Below are 24885 nucleotides of genomic sequence, written 5' to 3'. Positions count from 1 at the left end.
AAAATCTAAAATTGGTTGATAAAGAAGAGTTACACTGTCTTAATGGAATTTAACGTTTGGAATTTATTTAACTTATATTCTAAAGGTTAAAGATGGTTGTCAATTTAGATTAAGATTGTTTTGAATAAATGAAGTAATTCTTAGAACTGGTTGATACAATAGAAAGATAAGATACATGAAGTAGACTACGTATTGGAAAGATATGAAGAGAATATGAGTCAGTTGATCAAATTGATAGCGAGATATTGAGTAACTGAGCTATTCAATCAACCATAGCTATCTCCTCTCTGGATCTGTAATCTCGTGACTGTGACTACACACTGAACTTGATATCTAAATGCTAAAAATATATCGATTGTTTTTTCAAGCAAATGTATTCATCTTTCAGCAATAAAATTCGCTGAAACAGATATATCTGATACAAACATCTAAGATGAACACATTTACACAAGAAGAAAAATTCTTTTGGATGCGTAGCACCCAAGGATTAAGAATGATTAAATAAGTTATTTCCCTTTAAATAAAAATAGTATCATAAGTCTATGTTTATCTTTGTTTATCAAAATATTCATGATAATAAGATAAAGAAATCAACGTTCTCGATATAAAAATTTTCTGATAATCCCATCTTAACTTAATCTCGCCAAACGTTAAACCTTCCTTAGGTGCTGCTAATTATTTTATCATTACAGCAAAAGCAAATATCAAAATCATATTGTACTCTCGTAAAGTTTGCACGCGACGAAAATATCAACAAATTTCTTGCCGCGATATTGGTAATCGCTATAGCAAAAATTTGCATTTTGTTTTGTATCTCGGACGACGATCAATGATTTTCTTTATATTATAGAATAATAGTTCTGCTCTGTTTAATGCGCAAACACAGAGACGATAATAGAACCCGTCTGATGCGAAACAGCATCTTGCAGCCATTTTTCATGCACTAATTACGTGTCGCCGGCTGGCGTGCTGCAGCCACTGGTAATTCCGTTAATTAATTAACAGCGAACGGGGATGAGTCAGTGATAAAGTTCAAAATCGAGCTCGCTACAAAATGGGCGAGTTCGGATCTAACCAGAGGGAGATTAAAACTGATTTCTCTTCCCCTAATCTTAATTGACAAATCCTTTTTAATTGACCAAAAGCATTATCTGCTTTCTGTTACAGATTTATTATTTCCTTATACAATAGTCGTCAACTATATAAACATTCTATTTGGGGAAGTTTCTGCGTATTGATATTTTTATTGACCTAACTGCGCGAAGATTTGTTTCTATGGATGTTTCATACGCTATTTTATATTATGCACTATTTTCGCCATTTCTTTTCCAGTTACCTTCTTTTCTCCATGTTGACGTGTATACTCGTCCTAGCTTGTATTTATTTACATGACCTAATCCCGCGACACATTTCTAAGACTAAATTCCTCGGTTAACTGGTTAATAGCAATAATAATAAAAAGAAAAATAACAATCAATTTTTGAAAATAATTTTGACAAGAATAAATCGGATTATTGCCGCTGAAACAAACCGAGGCCGACTGAACCGGGTACCGCGAAAGGGACATTCAGCGCGTAAAAACATCACCAGATCACAAGATAGCAGATCCTCCGTGAATCCGCGTGGAATTCGCGGGTTACATAAGTTTCTAAGCGTGCCACATACCATCGTGTATCCTCTTACCGCGCTTATGTAAACCGCTCTTAAGCGCAATCGGTGTAAGACGGAGCTGTACACGTTATTATCAGGTCAGATCGTAATTTTCTGGCCACGGTTGCCCATTATTGGCCAAGGTCGTGGTCGTTTGTCAACATGTTCGTCCTAATTACTGCGGAAGACTTTAGGCCATTAACCGAGGAAAATCAATGAACTCGCACTGCCTGTACAAACCAGTGGTTGGTGTTACGGCTATTGGGATGGCAACTAAGTGATTGCGGATTTTGTCATTAGGTAGTATTGACATAATCCGCAATCACTTAATTGCCAAACCAATAGATACTTGGCTATTCGATTCTTTGCTTTCCGCAGCCGGTATACAAATTCAAGCAAATCTGAGAAATTTACTTGATCATCCGTGTCCTTGAAATTATATAACGATTTAATAGGAAACGTAGTATTTGCAGGCAAAGGTACGAAAGCAGGTTTAGTCAGCGTATTTTTACGATCCGGTCAACTTGTTTTCTCCATTCGAGTCATGTAATTAGCTTCATCGATTAGCGATCGTTTTCTTGGTCTGTGTGACGTATCAAGGATGATGGAGCATCGTACATCCTTTAAGGACGACCTCGATGTCTATGATTCTCCCGTCATCGTCATCGTTATGTCGTCGTTCTCTCGCGGGGTGCTTTATGTAAGATACTGGTTTTCTTCGCGATTCTGATAAATTCGCACGGCCTCTATGGCTGCCACGCCATATGAATTCCGCGATTATCACGCGACAGCCAGGACGAATTTTTTCTTTTTTTTTCTTTTTCGATTTTTTTCTTTGAATTGCCTTGCAGCTGATTTATGAATCGAAGTGGATGGTGAGATTTTAACGATAATTTGCGATTTGTTTATTTACGAAAGGAAGCTTACATCGTAAAATAAGAAGTACAGAAAGACACTATGATTTTATAAATTTACATTTAGTAAGAGCAATATCGTGCACGAAATATTGTAAATATCGCACATATTGCGTATAAATTATTGTAAATATTGCATATATCACAAGACAGATGTTATCAACATGGTGAAACATTTATAGTACAAAAGTTACTAAAATTCACAGTGTATCAATTTTAAACTTTCTTTCATCCGCCACTGTATTTTCATATGAATTTAAATTACGTTTTTCTTGTTTTTTATGGATTAATCGATTGTGTGACTTTCACGTATTTTCCTACCTTGTAAAATTCATTTTTTAAACGTGAGAGGATTTTGTAATTTTCGGTTGAAAGTGTTCGATCTTCAATATTTTAAATGTAGTCCATATTTTTACTTCATACGTACATTGCTCACGCTCGAGATACTTTTTAACTTTTAACGTAAGAAAAACACGATTAGGTGAATAATAAAAGACAAGGATAATAGAAGAACTTGCAGGATTAACAATCATGCTATCTTCTTAGAACGTTCGCAGTTCCTTGATCAATATAATAATCGACATATTAATCAACGCCGTATATAGATCAATTTTGTTAATTTTCAGAGTTTTGTAACTGTCCCTTTACAATTAAAAATGATTTTGTCGATGCTAATAAATTCTCTTGACAAACTAATACGAATTATCATATCAACTTGTGATTGTAAGCTAAGATAGTAGAAACTAGAGTTTCTACATTTAAAGAGCAACTTTTTTATTGCACAAAGTTAGAAAACATTTAAGAACGAAATTCAAATTTATAATTTGCAGTCTGTTTGCGTTACGTTAATTTTCCACGTTAATTACGAAGATATGAATTTTAATTTGCCTTCGTAACGAAGATCGAACAACGTGTCACGTAAACGATTATGCAAATCGACAGAGAAACAACAATCTTTCCTCCCCATATGAAGATGTTTGTCAATGATTCATCGACAGCGTACTAATGGCAAAAGCTTATTTCTACGCGAAAAACAACGATCGTTTTCAAGATTACAAACAAGTTGATCAATCAAATGGTAAAATTATGCGACGCATAATATGCATATTGATCACGCAACAATATGTGCACGATGAAAGGGAACATGGAAAATGAACATATTAAATCTCGAAATGCCGCGTGTTCCTTTGAATCTGATTTCAACTGTAAAATAGTTTGCCTCGCGAATAGAATTCCTGGCTAGTCGCGAAACATCGTGTACAACTATGAATTATTGTTAGATAATTATGAATATGTGAATCGTAGATAATTACGGATAATATATGTTTATCGTTTACGTTGTTATTTATTTTTAATGAAAAGAAATGTCGGATTTATTCAGTCGAAGACTTTTCATATGAACTTACAAAGCATTATTTATTACTGTCAATTATTATTATCATTATTTGTTTATTGTAGTGAGCCTTAAAGCCTGTGCTACAAACGTGTACATTTAATATAATTTCAAAATGCAGATGTTTCAATTTCACGAAATTGGAGCATTGTCCCATAAACTTAAAAAAAGGACATACGAGCGCTATAGTTTGTAAACTATGTCAAATCAAAAATGTTTGAAACAAGATAGAAAGAGCTCGTGACTTCCCAAAGCATGTGAAACATGCAAAATAATATTTTAGAAATTTCAAGATATGCATTTTTCAGTACACAGTTACAGAAGTTATAAAGTTCGTTTGTAAAGCAAAGAATTATCGAAATTTGCAAAACGAATCGCGAGATATTAATAAGAATAATTATCGCAGATGTCGATGATGCTAGAAACATTTTCGTTAATTTATCGCCAAGAGAGAAGGTTTCCAAGTCAACGCGCGTGAAATGAAGAAAAGAACGTTCTAAGGAACAAACGATCGATAGATCACGATGATCGCCATATGCCCCATTAATTCGTCATAGTATGCCGATCAAAAGAAAAATTTCGAGCCTGACAATATTAATTAGACAGTAAACTAGCGTGATTATGGATTTGCACGAGAAAACAGAGTTCCCTTTCTCCGCGTGAAACCGTTCGTGATCAACAGTGAAAATTACGACTCGAAAAAGAACTAAAGTCTGTTGGAAACGTAAAAATATTTCTATAAAATCTACGCAACGTGTATGTATATTCCATGAAATTCATAAAACGTTAGATCCTTAAAAGTCTATATTTTGTGATATCCAGATAAATTCCAATTTTTATGTTTGAAATCCAAAATTCAACGAAATGTCGTGCAAAAGTTTCTATTCCATGAAATCGGAGCAACGTCTCTTTTCGTCCGATTTAGAGAATCTTGTATTTGAATCGAAATTCTGTGTGACTATCAAACAAATTATCAAAGAAACTATTGAGATTGCGAATAAAATGGACACAAACAGCTGAATAGCAAAGAATAAGATTCACTTGGTTTAACAACCGTTATACCACTTATCGATCCATCCAAACCATTTGACCTTTTAAGGCTTATTAGCTTTGAAACCCTGACCCGAAGAAATCTTTGATCCAAATTCGCAAGTCTCACGAAACTTGAAAGACTATTAGGTATAATGCTGTCTACCTGCAATCAGCCTGCCATTTGCATCGGCGCAATTTGACTTATAACAGTTGCAAATTACCCTTCTCGAAATATATTCTTTTAGTTCTACGAATTACGAGTAGTATGCAGTTAGTTATACAACTTTTCTATTGAAATCTAGGCTTTTTAAGTAAGAGTATAAACGTAAATATTTTTCAAATTTTCATTGGACTTAATTTTATTATTTCTAAACATTTCAGCCAACGTCCGTACGATATTTTTTTATACCTTAAATACTTTATTTATTATTTATTATGCATCATCTATTTATTTTTATTAAATAACAATATTTTATCAATTTTAACGATAAGGAGAACTTTTATCTTATGTTTCTTTTAAGTAAGCAAAATCACTTAAGTTGTTTAATTGAAAATAAGTCAATGCTGTCGTTCTCTTCTCTCCTTTATTTTGCAAAATTAATATCGTTTCCTCAAAGAAAAATTATAATCGCAAATTCTGTTTTTCAAAGTCGAAAGGCAAAATAAGATGTACAAATAAATACCAATATTTTAGCAATCGCTCAGTTTAAACTTAAACATCGTACAAAAACAAAATGAAACTTATTTTCGTGGCTTTACTTTATTACATTTACCAATTTTAATTAACAGGCTGTAATAGGTATGAGTCCCGATAGAATACAATACAACACAATACGGTACAAGTTTTAATGAATCATTAGCTCGTTACTAAGGTTTCACTCTATATAAGAAAATATTAAAGTGAATTTTCCAAGCTTCGGCAAATTATAATATCCATATCTCTATCACATCTTCACGTAACTTCGCTACGACAAACTTTTACTGCGGCGAGAGTAAATGATAAAAATGATTTTCGAAATCGGTCGATTGAAATCTAATTGCGGACGCAATTCCCTCGCCACAGGAATGTTAGGGGATTATCTCCAGGGAACAGGGACGAGTGTTGTAATCGCAAATTAACGAGGATTAACACTCGCAAGAACCTACACCTACGTTACGTATATATTGGAACGTACGATGTACGATTGACGTTTCTACAAGTTGGACAAAATTATAAATTCTCTATAAAAAGAAATCTACGCAATTCAAAGTATACGTGATCGATGAGAAAAACCGACGAAAAGGGCAATGTTGTTCAAATTTTCGATCTCGATTCATTTAATTCTGCATTTTTCTTCAAATATTTCATCGAATGTAGGCAATCGAAATAACAGCGAATATTATAATGTTTCTTCAGTAAGCACAGATGTACATGAAATAATAAAAATATGATTTTTCATGGAATTAACTTGTTTTTTAGCTTGTTTTTTGATAGAAGCCAAAGAAAAGATAGCAGTTTTATAAATACATATATGACGTAACGTTTCATCAGAATTATGATTAGACTATTTTGTCCGATTAATCTAACGAGGAAGATTCTGTAAGTAATCTGCGAATTGAAGAACGAAAGCATGCAAAAAAGAAAGAGCGTAGCGGAAATAAAGAACTGCGAGCGATTATTTACGAGCGAGTTTATGAAATTTTGGCATCCGGTTGCATATCTTGGAAACAGCGGCAAATCAAATTATGCAACAGTCAGATAACGTTATCAAATAGATTGAATTAAGGTGATAGCTTCAGTTAGAAGAAGATTCGTGAGATTTCGTTAATCGCACGATGCCCGATGCTAATTTCATAATAAAACTCAAATTAGCTCTCTCGTTGTTAATGGCCGAAGAAATTATTAAAAATAGTTTCCCGATTATTTGTCATAAATTTAAGAAAATATCTCTACAACAGGCTAATTTCATTCGCCACTCGGCATCCACGTTCTCGCAATGACATCTCAGCGCACCGTGCAATTCCAATTCTCAATGAAACCTTAAAATCCTTTTTTTTTTTCTAATCTAATTTTAGGAATCTCAAGAATTTAAGAAACCTTAGGAATTTTATGTCAATCGCGTTTTACCGCAGAATTAAAAAAGAAACAATTAGATCGCAAAATTTACTCGGAAATAAATACCTGCGCATCCCGCACACCATAGTTTCAAATTAACCATGTCGTTGTGATTCTCCACGTTTGTCTGACACGTGTTGCGCGCAATGATTTTTAATTGACCACGCTATATTTTACCGTATATTTCTACGAACACAAAGCGCCTCAGAACAGACAGATGAATTTTTAGAGAATGTACTACGTACAGTCACGTTGAAAACTTACATTCTCGCGACCACAATGGCGATTCGTCTGCTCGCGATTCGACAGCAACCAAGAGAGAAGGATGGCTGGCGGTGAAAGCTCCGCTAAAAGGTTGACAGTAAGCCAAATTACGAGCGACGTGCAGCCTCGTTGCTTCCAAGGGGAGAATCCTATGAATATCTGAGACTGTTGACTGACGAGACATCCTACAAGTTCTGTCTCGTTATTCTAGGCTACTGTCCTTTTTCTCCAGGCGCATGCACTCTTATACAGGGTGTCTCAATGTAAATCAGATCACCTAAAGATCTGCCTTATTTACGATTGTACGAAGAACCTTCTCCGGGAAAAGTGAAGCAATCTCAAGGTTGTCGGTGTTTCTTCTTCATCGATTGATGCGTCTTTTTTTTATTCTCCGCACAAAAGTATCAAGGTACTTGTTGTGCGTGAAGACACCTCGTTCGAAAGATACTTCAATCTTAATTTTTTGAAATTTGACGTACGAAGAGGAAAGACGGAAGACGATAGTCCTGCGTTTATGTTTGTCTCGTCTCTCGTACGCTAAATTTGATGGAATTATAATGGAAATATCACTCTTAAATTATCCATTCTTAATATTTTTGTATTTTTGTATAGACAATAAAGGAAATTTGATACCTTGTTTAACTTCCTTTTTGTAAAATACGAACAAGGACTTTTACATAATAAAAATAAATGATACTATAAGATTCCTTTCGAGGAAATATAAAATTTCAATTTCTGGATTCTATGAAATCTGTAAAATTCTAGATCCCTAAAGATCTATATTCCATAAAAGCTTTAAAAAATCATATAATGTCTACAAAATGTCCTACAAGAATTTCTATTCTATAAAGTGAACCCAAGAATCGATTCGATTGTAGGATCGTTCTGGACTTATCGTGTCTCGTGGTTCTATCGTTAATACATATTTCATAAAGCTATTTTCGAAGCATAATTTCAGGACTAATGAAACATTACGTTCTAAAGTAACATTGAAAATGCAATTTTCTTAAAACTTATTGGACCATAAGATCCCGTTACGAGTGAATCTACATGTTCCATTTTAAAGCTCTGCTTGGTCCACGTTTTTCCTTCGAATTTAAGTGTATTCAATCATTATCATCATATTACTGCATACATTCATTTACACAAAGAATAGAAAATCCTATCTCGAAAGAGTTAGAAATAATTCACTGAAAAAACAAAAATTCGCCAAAATATTTAACCGCACAAAAATTGTATAAAATCAACTTGAACATTCAGAATTTATGTGCGTTAGATGAAAGTAAAATTCCAATTCTCTAAAGCAGCTACTTGTACAACTTTCTTGTATTAAAAGAATTAACAATTTGTAAGTGGTAATTATTTTTACGAAGAAAATATACCAGGAAGCTTCTCCGCTTGAACAGTTAATCCTCGATAATTTACGTTTGATTTATTGGCAATTATAGCGATAAATGTTTGACAAGGCGGTTAATTACTGGCGGTAGACTAATAATGGCACCGGAAAGAGATGTCAAATTGTCGCTGTTACGAAACGAATTATACCGTTTCCGGTATTCTCCGGCTGCGCCTCTAAACCTAATTATTTTCGCTCGGTTTCATTGAACCGAGATTCTCTCACGGCGATACTAAGTCGGAGAAAGTGAAATAACTCGGTCTTAGAGAACACATCTATGATACTCTTCTTCTCACGCATCCTATTTATCCATGGGATCAAGTTTATTCACTCTGTCCTCTATTCCTTTCTTAAAGTTCATTGTATTTCCAAAAGCATAATTTTAATAATCTATACATTTTAATATATTCGATAAACGTGCATTTATAACCAATTTATAATTCACATATTTCAATAAATTTATTATCGTCTCAAAGCAGCTATCCTCAAAGAAATTTTTGTTACCTTCAAATAAAAATTTTTAATAATCCATACAGTCTAGTATATTCGATAACCATACACTTATAACGAATTTATAATTCTCATATTTCGATAAATTTATTATCGCCTCAAAGCGATCATCCTCAAAGAAATTTTTGTTACCTTCAGATAAAAAATATTCTTTCCTAAATATCAATCCTTCTCCTAATTAACGCAAGAAACGAATTGATATTCCAACAAAGACAGAAGAAAATCTGAAGATTTTTACGAAAATAGCAGTAGCAATACCAAAAAAAGCCTACCTTTCTCGTTCTGGTTGGCTGTTGCTTAGTGTTCTCGCTGAAGTTCATGTTCAGATCGATGTACAGGTAATTGTTATTGAGCAACTGCGGCGGTGGTTCCATCGGTGGCGGATTCGCCTCCTTTTTGTGCCTCAAACGTCTTTCAGTCCTGTCTTGTCTGGTCCGAAGAACCAACGCCACGTTACGATCCAACATTTTCAAAGACGAGCAACTTTACGTCCTGATACTTCCGATGGATATCTCGTTATGTTCAATCGGTTGCGAGTAATTAACTTGGTAACCAGTGGCTTGAAAAGGCCACGAAAATCTCAATATTTTTTATCGTTCGATGTGCGCAGATATTTTCAATCAGTTTCTACGTCGATGCAGAATTCTATAATCTTTAGCGTTACGACATTTACGACGGTCTGTGTATATTTAAAGACATTCTAATTAGTTTTTGTCGTATACCGATAAGATTCGATTTCTGTAGAATTTCTCTTTAATACACGTTTTCTTGACTCTTCTTCGATAAAGTATTATCGATAACTTTGAATATCTGTTACTTTGATTGGAGCTGTGCAATATTTAGAGTGGCTCTAACCGGTTTTTACTGTATCGATAAGTTTCGATATTGTAGAATATTTGTTCTTCTTTAACTTTTTTTTTTTTGTAAAATATTATTAATAATTTGGAATATCTGTAAGTTTGATCAAAGCATCGTATTTGGAGAGGCTCCAATTTTAATATACCGTCCAATTTTATTTGGTAGAGTTTCGATATTTAATTCAACTCTTTACCAGTACACAAAATTACCTTTTCAATTGTGCAGTAAAAAGATTGCCTCTGATAGCACTTTCAATATTTTATATCTGCCACTTTGCTCGATTCTCAATTATTTTCTACTACAATTATAAGCAACACTTACTCTCGAGGAAGCAATACAACCTTTCAATATGGTCTTCTTAGAAAACTTCCTTAAAACAAGCTCGGAACAAAACCTTCCTCGACTTTTATCTTCCGCAGAGCACCGGTGATCATTCGAACAGCTTCAAGGTTCAAATTATTATACTATAGCGTCTACTATCACTTCTAAACACGACGGTCCTCCAGTTCGCTCAAGCAACGCTATCAGTCCAACAATATTTGGGAAATTCACTTTGTAACAGTACAAAGTTGATCATTCGATATTAGCTGATTATCTCTGCGCTCCAAACGCCAATTATTTACTGACTGATATCAAATAACAAAAGAACACAAAATCTCCATAAACAACACTTCTCTAGTTTCAGTTAAAAGTACCATAGAAATTCTGAAAATACTCACAGATCGTCTTCCATCAATAAATCACCAAAATTCACAGAACGTTCACGAAAAATCTTGTGATCCGCACCAACAGCCACCAACGCCGGTTCAATTCGATATCACGTTCAGACACTACTCGTTCGGCAAATTAAATTACTTGGTAATTATGTGTAATTCGTGGATTTTACAAATATCAATAATATTTTCGAATAAGTAAATCTTCCAGGATTGCTTCATATTTAGCTTCGAAGGTCTGCGTTCCAGTCGATGATGGAACGAGCTGGATCCGATCGGAATTGAAGAAGAGGCAAAAGGAGATGCGTGGGAGAAGCGTGAATTTGTGAAACGATCGCGTGGATTGTGCGCTACTCGGAGGCAAAGTCCCAGCATTTATTGGTCCCGGGGTTAGTCTGGGAAACGTTATCGTTGGCGACACGTTATCGTCTGTTGACGATAGAAAAAAATGATGGTGCCTAGGCGTCGTCGTGCAGCCACAGTTTCTTTTCGATGCGCGGAAATACAAGACGCACAAATCGGTCGCGTGGCCACTCTTATCTTATTATTAAATCTTCTTCTACAGCCTATAGAATAGCGATATCTCTCGTAGAATATTCTGGGTTTTGGGAGGAGCGACGTATATTTATAACGCGTTTCGCGAGATCACGTTCGTCGGAGTATCATCGATGTTGAATTTTAACATGGGAGAAAATTCCGAATGTGAGGAAAGTCCTGAATTTTGAAGCCGATGAAGGCTCTAGATCGAGGATGGCCTGAATATTCTAAAGATTTGCAGGAATTTCTGCGATTCTCGAGAAAATTTGTAGGAAGAGCCCGTATTTCAGAAGTTCTGAACTTTTGTCCTGGATTTTTCTGAAATTTACAGGGAATTCTAATCGTCAAAGATGGGCAGAATTGTTCTGAAATTTAGAAGAAACGAAGAGGTCTTAAATCCTGACGAAAGGAAGAATTCGTGAATTTAACAAGTGCTGAATTTTAGCTAAGCTTGGAGGGAATTCTGAACAGAACAAGTCCTGAATTTTTGTAACGTTTGAAGATTTGCTGCAGTCGTTCCATCGAGTTAGATCCGGACTTTCGAGCCTGACTTTTCAAACTTTGAAAGTGAAAGAATGTCTTGATTCTTAGACTTTGGCAAGGTTTGCGAATTGAATGAAATTCCGATTCTTGAATTTCAGTGAAATTTCCAACATCTTCTTTGGAATTCTAAGTCTTAAATTTCGATAAAACTCGGAGCAGATTAATCAGACTCCTCCTCAGATTTTGAGGGAAAAACAATAAGATTTGAAACTTCAAATTTTCGATTGATTAAAAAGTTACTAATAAATTAATTACCAAATTAATTACTAAAGTTACTAATAAATTAGAGAATAAATATCAACAAAAGATCGGTCAAATTTTCAGTAAGACAGTTTAAAACAAAACCAAACAACAATCATTCTAAACACTGGCTAGATATAAAAAAGTACTAGAAGCAAGAAGATGAAAATAAAAGTCTGGATCGCGAGTTTCGGTCTAACTCACGTAGACGAAATAACGCTGGAAGTGCCAGACTTGTCCGACGAACCTTTGAACGCTTAAAATCGCTGTAGCTTGAAAGCTCTTTTGCCAAAGGCAAGTAGTATACAGAAACGCAGTAACTTTTTTGTTCTCATAAGCAGTCGTCGTGTCTCAATTTTTAAGGGATAAGAAAAATTCAATGCCATAATTTCGAAAATAACGAGAACTCGGTCGAACAACTTCGCACATTTTGACAATATTTTATGGTATTTTATCGTTTTGCGATAAATCGGGAAATTCTTCGAAAATTATACATTTTTCTGTGTTTTAAAAATTTCACAAACACTGGCAGAAAATCGCGCCGAGCTACGACTAAAAATACTAATCACCAGGCGATAATTTCACAATTCATTTATTTATCAATTTACGCTAACATTTGATGTGTTATAAATTCAGCCTTGTAAAATTGTTTAGTGATTTCAAAAACAGATATTCATGAAAATAAAATTCCCTTGACGTAAGCAACTTCTGTCCTGTCATTCGTTCATTTTATCTGTTTCCTGTTTTTTATCACTGTCATCGTGTACATTTTCTATGCAGTCCTCTATTTTCACTGATTCTTTACTTTTCTCAATGACTCGTCAACTTCCATTCACAATCCTCGTCTTAACCGATATTTCACCGCGAAACAATTATCAACGAATTTATTTCAATTTATATAATAATATATAGACATGTATGTGAGTGTGTGTTTATTCGGCCTCACGGTCAAGAAATATTTTACCTACAGAAGATTATTTCAACCTTATTGTTCCACAAGTCGAGGAATTAAATTCAATTTACTACATTCGATCAAACTAAATAAATTCCATAAACCAAGTTGGAAATTTAACTTTAACTTTGAAATTCAATTCTGTATCGTTCGCCCTTTATTATACTTTAACACTGAAAATAAACTCACGCAAGTGACTGAATTGCATAAAGGTGCGTAAATGAAGATATTAATTTCTATAGAAGACTGTTGCTTAACCTGACACGATAAACTCCGCTGTTGTTACAATTAAATTGTGGACTCGTGAAATTCTATGCATTCTTGCGTTGGATGCACTTAATATGCAAAAACACATACGAAGTACAGTGCTTTTTACAACATTCAGTAGATAGGACAACATTTTCTGCTCAAGATCCACTGTTTTATTCTTCTTATAAGAATCTGAAATTTTGCATAAATATTCATAATCTAATTATAATATTTCGCACAGTACACACGAAAATACTCGCTTTAGACGCGCGTGTAATTAAAAAACAAATTTTTCCACCTGAAAGTTCTATTTTCTCATCATTCTAAGGTACGAATTTTTGCGCCTGTATATTCACCATGTAATTATAATAATTCAATCGCAAAACGTGCACACAGTACACCCCAAACCACTTGCTCTACATACGTGTGTAATTAAAAAACAAATTTTTCCACCTGAAAGTTCTATTTTCTCGTCATTTTGGGATACGAATTTTTGCACGTGTATCAGGTCCGTAAATATGAAACCGGAATTTGCCTATAAATGGCCCTAGCTGATAATGTAGTTATCACTAAACTGCGTCGTTGATGCCAAAAGTCTTTGCTGGCATCTCACAAACATTTTCGATTCAGAACAATACAAGTTTCATACAACAGCATAGTTTGTAATAGCGTTGAACATGTCGAATTTTGTGCCTGGAAACTACGATTTGCGGACAGCATTGATTTTCTGTTACCATTTGAAGAAAACTGCTGCAGAATCGCATCGAATGCTTGTCGAAGCTTACGGTGAGCATGCTCTTGGTAAATCACAGTGCTTTGAGTGGTTTAAAAAATTCAGAAGTGGCAATTTTGACGCGAGGATCGAAGAACGTGGATCAGAAGGGTGTGATCTATTATGAGCTGTTAAAACCTGGCGAAACCGTTAATACTGAGCGCTACCGACAACAAATGATCGATTTGAATCAAGCTTTGCGTGAAAAATGACCAGAATATCAAAAAAGGCAACAAAAAGTAATTTTGCTTCATGATAACGCACCATCACATACAGCAAAACCGGTCAAGGAAACGATTGAAGCGTTCAGTTGGGAAATACTTTCGCACGCAGCTTACTCATCAGATTTGGCTCCGTCCAATTACTATTTATTTGCATCGATGGGACACTCACTTTCTGACCAGCACTTCACTTCTTACGAAAATGTACGAAAATGGCTCGATGACTGGTTTGCCTCAAAAGAGCGACAGTTTTTTTTGGCGTGGCATCCACCAATTGCTAGACAGGTGGTGAAAATGTATAGCTAGCGATGGGCAATACTTCGAATAAAATATTTTTAATCATTTTCATACAATAAACGTGTATTTTCTATACAAAAATTCCGGTTTCATATTTACATACCTGGTATATTTACCATCTGATTATAATACAATAATTCAACCCTAAACGCGTGCACAGTACACACCACTGTACTTGCTCTGCACAGTCGTACAATTAAAAATACAAATTTTTCTATACCGAGACATCTGATCGAACAGCATCAAGCTCGTTCCACAAACAAATCGTAAATTTCCTCATTCTCGTGACGTATATGCGTATCAGCGTGGAACATCGACACAGATCGCGATTCGTGTCAGTAAATTTCAACTCGATTGCAGAGTGCTTTTCTCATGGCAGCGCTTCGCGTACGCAGTTGTTAAACCATCGCGTCGGTTCATTGCGACGAGTATCGATTGTAGCTTGATCCAAGTACCGGAAGCCTTACTCGTTGCATCGTTACCTGTGTCGTCCGTAAACGAATCGGACAATTGAGTTTCAGCTCGTCGACAAATCAGCTGCACGTCCAGCTTATCGCATGGTGAAAAACTGTTAAAGATATTCAACGAACGAGAGAGCTTTCACATGGCCTGGGTTATCGCTAGATTACGGATTCTTCGTCAAATTCCTATTTTTATAAACGCAAGAAGAATAAATAGAATTGAACGTCGTTACGATCATCGAACTTTTACGCGCCAGTCTTGCTCTTATTTTAGCAAATATTGGTAATATCTTTGCAAGGTGATCGATTAGGAATCTTCCCAAGCAATCTTCTCATATTTTATTCGAATCTGAAACATCTTCGAGATGTTGGAAAGATAAGATTAAGACAAAAATGGTCGAAAGAACACGAGAGAGATAGAGATTTGTTTAATTTATTTGAAATTATAACAAATACTCTGTTTTGAATATTCTATATATTTTGAATATCATATGCATTTTGTACATTTTTGCATCTTGTCCTCCTTCATTCTAAAGCTTTTCTTCAAGTTATATTCCACTGTGTATTTCTATGCTAATACCAATACTAATTAATTATATCCAAATATATTAGATTACCTGTTGTTTAATAATGCTTTCATACGACTGCAAGAATTTTTGCAAAACTCCATTCGTCTAAACTTGTAAGGAAACAAACAGTTCATACATGTAACTGGAGATGATCAATTTTCCTTGATAAATATTATTTTTTGTTCGCGATTGATAGGAGTTCGCGTTCATACAAGCGAATTCAACCGATAAAAGCTATCAATTAAAATTTCGTCTCAATAAACGCGATTCAAATAAATAGTGTTACGTTGTACTACGAGAGTGAAATGTAGAACCTCGTGAAAAAGATACTTCATTGGAAAATAGGAATATATATGGTGTCATGATATATTTGTAGTATACTTGATGATATTTTTGTAGATACTTGATGATATATTTGTAGTATACTTGATGATATTTTTGTAGTATAGTCTTGTGCCTTATATTACGTGATATATTACGGAATATATATGGTGTCATGATATATTTGTAATATACTTGATGATATTTTTGTAGATACTTGATGATATATTTGTAGTGTACTTGATGATATTTTTGTAGTATAGTCTTGTGCCTTATATTACGTGATATATTACGGAATATATATGGTGTCATGATATATTTGTAGTATACTTGATGATATTTTTGTAGATACTTGATGATATATTTGTAGTGTACTTGATGATATTTTTGTAGTATAGTCTTGTGCCTTATATTACGTGATATATTACAGAATATATATGGTGTCATAATATATTTGTAATATACTTGATGATATTTTTGTAGATACTTGATGATATATTTGTAGTATACTTGATGATATTTTTGTAGTATAGTCTTGTGCCTTATATTACGTGATACATTACGGAATATATATGGTGTCATGATATATTTGTAGTATACTTGATGATATTTTTGTAGATACTTGATGATATATTTGTAGTATACTTGATGATATTTTTGTAGTATAGTCTTGTGCCTTATATTACGTGATATATTACGGAATATATATGGTATCATGATATATTTGTAGTATAGTTGATAATATTTTTGCAGTATACTTTTGTGCCTTATATTACGTGATAGTATAATGTCATAATACAGCAAACAATGATAGAGTAACACGGTTCTGTAGGTGCACGAAAATTGAATTTCATGCTGGTATAGTAATCTAAAATCGAACCATCTCGAACCGTAATTTAAAACATAATATTGGAAATAGAAACTAGTCGAAAGAGATAAATAATTCTATTGGGATTTGATCAATCACAAAAGATGCTCGAAACTAAAACAATGATCGTTATTTAGGATTTTTAATCAAAACAGGAAGACAAATATAGACGATGCGCGTAACATTATCGCATTGGTTAACATTAATGATAATAAAACTTGGATGATAATAAATCATTCGTGACAACGAAGACACGGATTTTAACCGGATCGATCACGATTTCTCTTAACCCAGAAACGACCCGTGATAACATTTCCACGCGACGATTAGACTTTTTCTAGACGAAATAATATAAAATAGACTTAGAAATAGTTTTGATTTCGTTCCTTATATTTCACTGTCGCTTTTGAAGTTTCTGGAACTTTTCTAGGTCTTTCATTTCGAGTTAGATTTTGTAGTATTTTTAAACGTATTTAGGTTACGCTAAATTTTTGCAATTCTTTAACTTTTTTAATTATGAGCTTTAACGATGCATTGATGTAAGTATCTGTCGTTGTTGTGGGAAGAAATTTCCTCCTATTTTCTTTTAAAACAGTTCTGGTTTCCTTAGTGTATCTATGTGTTACTAAAATCTCGCTTCTTTTTTTTCAAATCTTCTATTAAAGAAAAATTAGCGAAGTAATAATATTACTCGTATTTGCTCAAATTTCAATTTATTCAACGCAACAAAGTAAAAAGCTTAACTACGCGATCGCTACATGTATTTAACAAACCCATTGTTAATTTAAATGAAACATTTCCCATAAATGAGCAAGAGGACATCGCTGTACCGAAAAGTGATTAAAACTGAAAGCAAAAAACATTGAAAAAGTGAAAAAGAATAGAGAAACAAAGAACACGATCTTGATTGAATAATTGTATTCCGATTGAACAAACGGAATAAACATGATCGAACAGCGACGATCGAAAACAAACTGTATTCGTGTATTCAGAGTTTCGATTGATTGCGAGTATCGCAGTTTTGTAAAACAAAGATTGCCTTCCGCTTGTAAAAATAGCCAACAAAACTTTGGACGATTATTTTCATGTTTTATCTGCGGTACACGGTTCAATAATCGTGCGCGTGTAACCGAAACACGAGAAAAATAAAAAATCGCGGATTTGACAGTGGAATAAAAAAAAAAAAAAAAAGAAAGAGAATAGGAAAAAATAAATGAAAGAATTTTCGTTTCAACGTTTCTACCGATTATCAGTGGCGTTCAATGACATTTTTCAGCTGGTTGTTGTCGTTTTGTGGGGAGGGAAAGGGGCGGAACAAGAACGATTGAACGTTTCTCGCGAATTTACGATGCAACGCCTGCCATAAATCGGCAAATTGGCGTTGCAGAACAAATTGAAACTCGTCTCGATACATGGAAATTGAACGGGCCACATTTATTTCGCGAAACGCGTATTTCTTTCTTCGCGAGGAAGATTTACGGATGTTCTCTGCAGGAACAGAATATTTTCTCTGAATATTTTCCTGATGAAATGATGTTCGATGCGACGTGTAGTATACGATCGTGTTTTGCTTTCTTGAAGATTCAGAGATGTTCCCACGGAAACAGAATATTTTCGCGATGAAACTACATTTAACGTGATCTTTTTTTTTTTAGTTTACAATTACTTGTTTCACGAATTTAGAGGCTTAACATGTTGACTGTAAAGTCCAAGTCCAGTGGACATTCAACGTGACTGAGATTTTTATTTTCTTAATACGTTGAGTACTGGTGACTTCACTGTGGAGTCATTCGATCAATGATTTTTCAAAATCAATTTTACTCTACCCATAACTCTTTTATAGACGCAGAATATTTTCTAGAAATATTTCTATAATAACTGCCTATAAAATCTACGAAATCTATGAAATCTATAGTGTTTTAAATTATGTTTAAATAATTAATGTATATATTGTACGATGAATATCTATGAAATATTTATGAAATTTATAATCTCTGAAATTTTCATTTAATCATCTACACACACATCCATCCATTCATACACGTAAATTTATTTTACCTTTATATTACTGTTACACATTTATTGTCTACGATCAATCTAATTACCAACTATTATTTCAAAACAGAGTATTTATTATAGTATCTGGCAGATGAAACAAATTTCCATTTGAATTTCATTTCTGTAGGCGTGTCGATAAAAGTATAAAAATATATAAAAATCCACACATCATTTTATTATCTAATTTGAAGGTAGAAATTTATTTCTCCTTCCCCAGCACTCTTCGTCTTCGTGATTACACATTTTCATTGACATTCCATGACTAAGAACAATTTAAAGACGCGAAAAATACGTAGAACGCGCATCATATACAAGAAAATAAAAAAGAAAAATACCCAAAGTAGAGTATTTATTATAATAAACACATTTGCGAATAAGGTCGATTTTGTCTGTGCTTCAACTCAACATTCCAAGAAATTTTTATATGTATCAAGCTATACGCACTGTTTAGATCATGTTTTTAGTTGTCGTATTCTTGTCATTGCATTATATTTTTATTTCACGTTGCTTAATATCTGTCGTTCTTTTTCCCTTGCTTTTCTCCTTTTATTTATTTTCTTGTTTTTCACGTATATATACGTATGAACATTTATTTCGTATGTATATGTTGTATTATATTTAATATTGTATCATATGTATACATTCGACTTATTCCCCTTCTATCATATAATAAATAATAATTAATATTAACGAATAGTGATTCTTAATGGATAAAACGAGTCCCTATCTAAAAGTTCTAAATGCTTCTATAAATATGTCAATTTGCATAAAATCCGCACTCTATTCGTGATGAACCATCGATCGTTTGCCATTTGATACAACGCAACGTTGACCGCTGTTATTTGCAAACGAAATTGCAACAGCGAAAAACAGTAATTACCATTTCTCATTCTCTTGTTTCCTCGTTCTCAGTCTCGCCGTTATTATCCCTGTCGTGTTTTTCGCTAAAAATTCATCTCGTTATCGATGTAATTAGCGTGTGGCTTATCGATCGGAAGTCGCGAAAGGTCGGCACTAATTTCGTGAAGTCATTAGGTTCGTCCGCTTTTTAAATCGTCTTATCGATCGTTTAATTTCTGAACGTCGCAAATTTGGTTAATTAAGGTAGATAACGAGTTCGATTTCGATTAATCGTTCAGACGCCACCATGTTTTGCATGTTAAGAGGACGTCTTTTTTGTAGTTCGTTTAATTGGTCGATTGCGAAATTGCTTGTTGACAGCGCAACGAGATTAAACGCGGCGCCTATGTTATTTGGCTTTCTAAGAAACAGCGAACGATTTGAACGAAACTTCTAAAAAAACAGCCGATAATCGTAGAATTCTCTTTTCTGGACGTGCCCCTTTTTAGCTTCGCTGGCACAGATTTAAGGGGTGAAACCACCCTCCAAAGTTTCATTCCTCCATAAGAGCTATCTCGGTAACTGTTACAGATGGGAAAAATTTCGTCAACAAAAGTTGAACGATTGTTGACATATTCGAAGAAAATGCTGGTGAACGAGCAATTTTCATATTAAAATTTCGTATAAAATGATTCGCGACCTTCGCGTTCGTTCGAAAAAATCAACGAATGTGCATACTAATGAATTTATCGAAAAGTAATGAAAACGTACATTTTGTTTATCCGTAACTTGCTGTGAACCAAATTAGATCTAAAATTTTGCTATTTGCAGAAATTTCGTTAGAGACCTGCAGTATCAGCGATCGAGCTTTCAATTGAATTTAAACCACAATTAAGAAAGAAAAGATTGTATACTTTTTGAAAAAAATCCTCGTTATCTCGATAATTAATTTTTCCAAATTTAATAACAAATCTCGCGGATGATGAAACGCTGGTCGTACAAATTGTACCAAATTTCAGATTGGTTTATCTTGAAGATTCTTGCGTCAGAGCTTCCTATGTTACATTTTTAAGAAGAAAATGCCGTAGAACTTTTATCGGTTAGTAACAGAGGATCGATGGTGTTTTACTGATAAATCATGGTTATAAGAAACGGATTCGTGATTACATCATTAAGCGGGGTCAAGCTTGATAGCGAGTGATAACGAACACGTCGATAATCTTCGAGAACCGAGGAACGGAACACGAAAATTCACACCGTTCGAAAGTTTCGATCGATCGGCTTTCGACTAGATCGAATCTGTGCGAGAAAAAATCGACTGATGTACGAATTTTTAAGATGCTTCAATTTTTCCCTTTGAAACTTTCCTTTAGCACTTGGGCCTTGGAAAATAATAATTTCACGTCTCAGACCGATCATTAGCAATTAGAAATTGGAAACTGATAAAAAGATAAGGTAATTAGTAATTGATACTTTATAAACCGAATCTGATAAACAAAAACCGACAGTTGAAGTTGAAAGTATAAACATTTTACAGTAGAAATGCTAAGGCAATATTTGATACTGATGAGATCGCACACCGAATAATCGAATTAAAGTTTCAAGTTAAAATGCAACCTCGACACAAATGCATCGCGCTGAAGTTCCAATTCTTGGAAAGTGCTTTCGATGCAACGAAAATCGGCAGTCAATTGCGCTGCAGGTTTCTTGCGAATCGACGTGTCACGCGATTGCATTCTACTCGAGAAATACGTGTTTCCTTAGCGTGTTTCGAGTGGAAACGGTTGCGTTGGTCGTTCGTCGGTGTTTGCTCTCCATTCACTATCGTGAATTTTATCTGGTCGCTGCACCGCCTTGATATCAGTAACGATTTGCGATTTTTCATTTCGAAACACAAAAACGCCAAGAAACACGAGTTATGATTCAAGATGATTGATTCAAGAATCAAGATTAATTTCGATTTATTTATGGAGAACAAATCTATTAGAATATCCAATATTATGTTACTTATTACAAGTTGCAAAATATTTATTATAAATTACCTGCGCATATACGTATTACACATATGTATTAATACAATTAATACAAATACGTACAGCATGTCATTGTAGTAATTGTTGAGATGCAAATGTATGCTGCAGAATGATAAATAAATTTTTATAGAAAGCTTACTGTAACGATTAGGGTATTTCGTATTGATTATGACACACGTGTATGTGAATTTCACGTACATTTCATGGACATACCAATGTTGCAAGGCCAAGAGTGGACATTATGGATCGATGACATGTAAAAAGAATGGCATTTACCATAGTGTTTGGTGAAACAACAATTAACATCATAATTATTAATTTTCTCGTTTTTGATCTCGTCGTTTCAGAAGATTTTCTGATTTTTATTCATGCAATTTTTCACATTTTCAAGATCTTTGTGCTTTAGAGCAATGGACTTGAAAGTCCAAATCTCGTATTTGGAACATTTTTAATTATCCATTAGAAGCATAAATAACGTGTAATTGAGGTTACTCATTCTTTTGTATAGTTTTAAGGACTTTTGTGATTTCGAACAATTTCTCGAAAGTCTGAATCTAATTATTTCGAGATATTTTGATTATTAAGGATTCTGATTAGAAGTGGAATTTGTATAAATTCAAGCTAATAATTTTTCATATTTTAAGGAGCTTTGTGCTTCTAAAAACATTTCTCGAAGTCCAGAATTTGCGTACACCGTGGCCGATGCTATTGCATTCTCGTTGCGTTACCTTCGATGACGACATACAGTGGCTTAAACAGGCACAGCCCAACTATCATCATTGAAGTGGGATGTGCTAACAGTTACACGTTACACGCCTCGTTAAACATATTTATCGGATTACAACGTTATAATAAGTGCTTTATTATTGGCGCACATGTTTTTTTTTTGCTTCGACAATGTGTCTGTGGACGTCAATGGACATCCATCGATTGGCTTACGTAACAGAAATCCAAAAATAAAGATCGATATCCAATTAAATGAATCGAATAGATTCTACTCTAAAAGCCAAAATTCCGAATGAAAATTTCCTTTACAACTTTAATCAACACGTTACTATTAAATTAAAATTTTGACTGAAAGCTGAAAAGTCTAAGTGAAAAGGTCCAAATTAAAATTCACGAAAAATATCTGATCGAAACTTCGAGACGTATTCGACGAAATAAATGACAAATAAATATCGGAGTTACAGTGAAATTAAGAGGAGCTAAATATCGGTGGTAAAATTTAATTTCAATGAAAATTTCCCATCGATGCACGCAGTCGGGTTCATTTAATTCGATTTAAAATCACTGCGCAACTTTTCAGTAGTATTACCCGCGTGTGTGATCAGACTGTCTGGAATCAATTGGCTTGGACTAACGGAGCGAACGAACGATGCTTCGTGATTCCATTTGTTTAATTTCTCCGTGTTAAACGAAAAGTAACGATGTGCAAATATTTCCAAGCATTCGTTTCAATGTTTAACAATTGCTGTTAATACTTGTCAGAATATCAAGCGCAGCTGTTACATCGGATTAAAGTTATTTGCAATACACGCTGATATTTGCCTTTTTACGTATTTTCCAAATTTTCCTTGAGTCGCAAAGGCAGTCTTATAATTTATAACATTATCTTTGTGAATCTTCCAAGATTCTTTTCGTACAACTTTTGATGTCAGTTTCTTCGCGTATATCGATCCCTGTTCGACGTTCTTTAAACGAATCTAAGGTACAATGTCTGAAGAAAAATTAAAAAATTGAAATTTTAAAATCGAGTAATAAAACAACGTGCAACGAATAAACCTTCCTAAATGGAAAATTATTGAACAACGTAAATAATATAACGTACACGTATATCAGTAGTCAAAGGAGAATCTCTTTCGCTGAGGATGAGTTCGAAAAACCGATAGAAATGAAGGAAACGCGGCAGGAAATGGAAAAATCGAAAGCACTGAAACTTCGAAAGGTTCGAAGAGGAGGCAAGACGTGCAAAAATCAGGAATGAGGATGAATCAGAAGCATCGACACGATAACAAATGCTCGATGATCAGACGGCAGCGAGGCTGGCCGAGTGATAACGATAAGGATCCGACCGAAATGTTTATTTGACAAAATAGCTTTGCAATTGTCTCTTCTGTGAGTCACTAGACGCTATTTGTGCGATTATTCGATCAATTGAGAAATTCTTTCGTCACTGCTTGCGAGTTCGCAATTTCATTTGGAAACTTTCACTAATCGTAGTTAATCAAGAACTTGAATTATATTTTGACGATGGAAAAACGATGGAATTTTTCCACTGAAAATTTGAACACTAAATTGTTCTATAATAAATATATCAAGTGTCAGTGGAATTAAAAAATTGTGAAATTTTTAATAAATAAATACCTTTACAAAGCGTAGTTTCTTCGATGGAATATTTTTCGACAATCGAACGTGCTTCAATTTCTCGGCTGCATCGGTCTGATAAATTTTTCAAATCGACAAATCGATAGGTAGCTTCACTTCACGGCGCTGTACGAATGTTTTACCTCTCGTGCTTTTAAAGTCTACTTCTAAAATATTAAACCCGGTAGCGCAATAACGCACAGTCGCTTACATCTAAATGTACATCCATTTACATAAATATATATTATACGTAGTATCTGCAAACATCGATATTTCAGCAGTTCGATCACGAGCGATACGACCGCTTGAATATTTCAATAACCCAACATTTTATAACACACCATTGAAAAACTATAATATCTACGCTCGTATAAAATATTAAAAATCGCACTTTTTCAAACGTATTTCCATTTTCTTGCTATAACAAAGATCTATGAAAATATTTCGTGAAACAGAATCTCTTCCTTATGAACCTGATCGTTTCACGATTAATTTAACGTGAAAATTAAATTAAATGAAATTTTCTCCGCGGATATTTTTAAGAGGGGCGGTTTCGCGTCGAAATAACCACAAACCCGATTCGATCTGGGTCAGTCGATGTCGTTCGCGACGAAACTCGATCGCTTTTCATATTCTCGCGACACCTTCGATCCGGTCGACTTTAATCCGACCAGCTGGAATAGAGGCGCGACAAAAAGAAACGAGCAGCGGTTATGCAAGCCTTTCTTTTTTTAA

General features: G+C 34.2%; 1 protein-coding gene across 3 annotated transcripts in view; it reads right to left on the bottom strand.

Annotated features, from left to right (window-relative positions):
• Positions 1 to 24885, bottom strand: part of LOC126923800 (ras-related protein Rab-32) — a 57820-nt gene that overhangs the window by 23996 nt on the left and 8939 nt on the right. Inside the window, exons 1-2 of one of the 3 annotated variants that reach the window (XM_050737641.1) lie at positions 10832 to 11346; positions 9527 to 10738 (exon numbers count right to left, since the gene is read on the bottom strand). The exons of 1 other annotated variant lie outside the window; for it this stretch is intronic. In XM_050737641.1, the coding sequence (XP_050593598.1) occupies positions 9527 to 9721 (195 nt within the window). In that variant the 5' untranslated portion in view covers positions 9722 to 10738; positions 10832 to 11346. Of the gene's footprint in view, positions 1 to 7150; positions 7318 to 9526; positions 10739 to 10831; positions 11347 to 24885 lie in introns of those variants that run through there. One more of the 3 variants, XM_050737640.1, reaches the window with a different exon arrangement.

The sequence above is a fragment of the Bombus affinis genome, chromosome 14 (genome assembly GCF_024516045.1).
Source record: "Bombus affinis isolate iyBomAffi1 chromosome 14, iyBomAffi1.2, whole genome shotgun sequence".
Taxonomy (NCBI): Eukaryota; Metazoa; Arthropoda; class Insecta; order Hymenoptera; family Apidae; genus Bombus; species Bombus affinis.
This window is presented reverse-complemented; position numbering and strand designations above follow the sequence as displayed.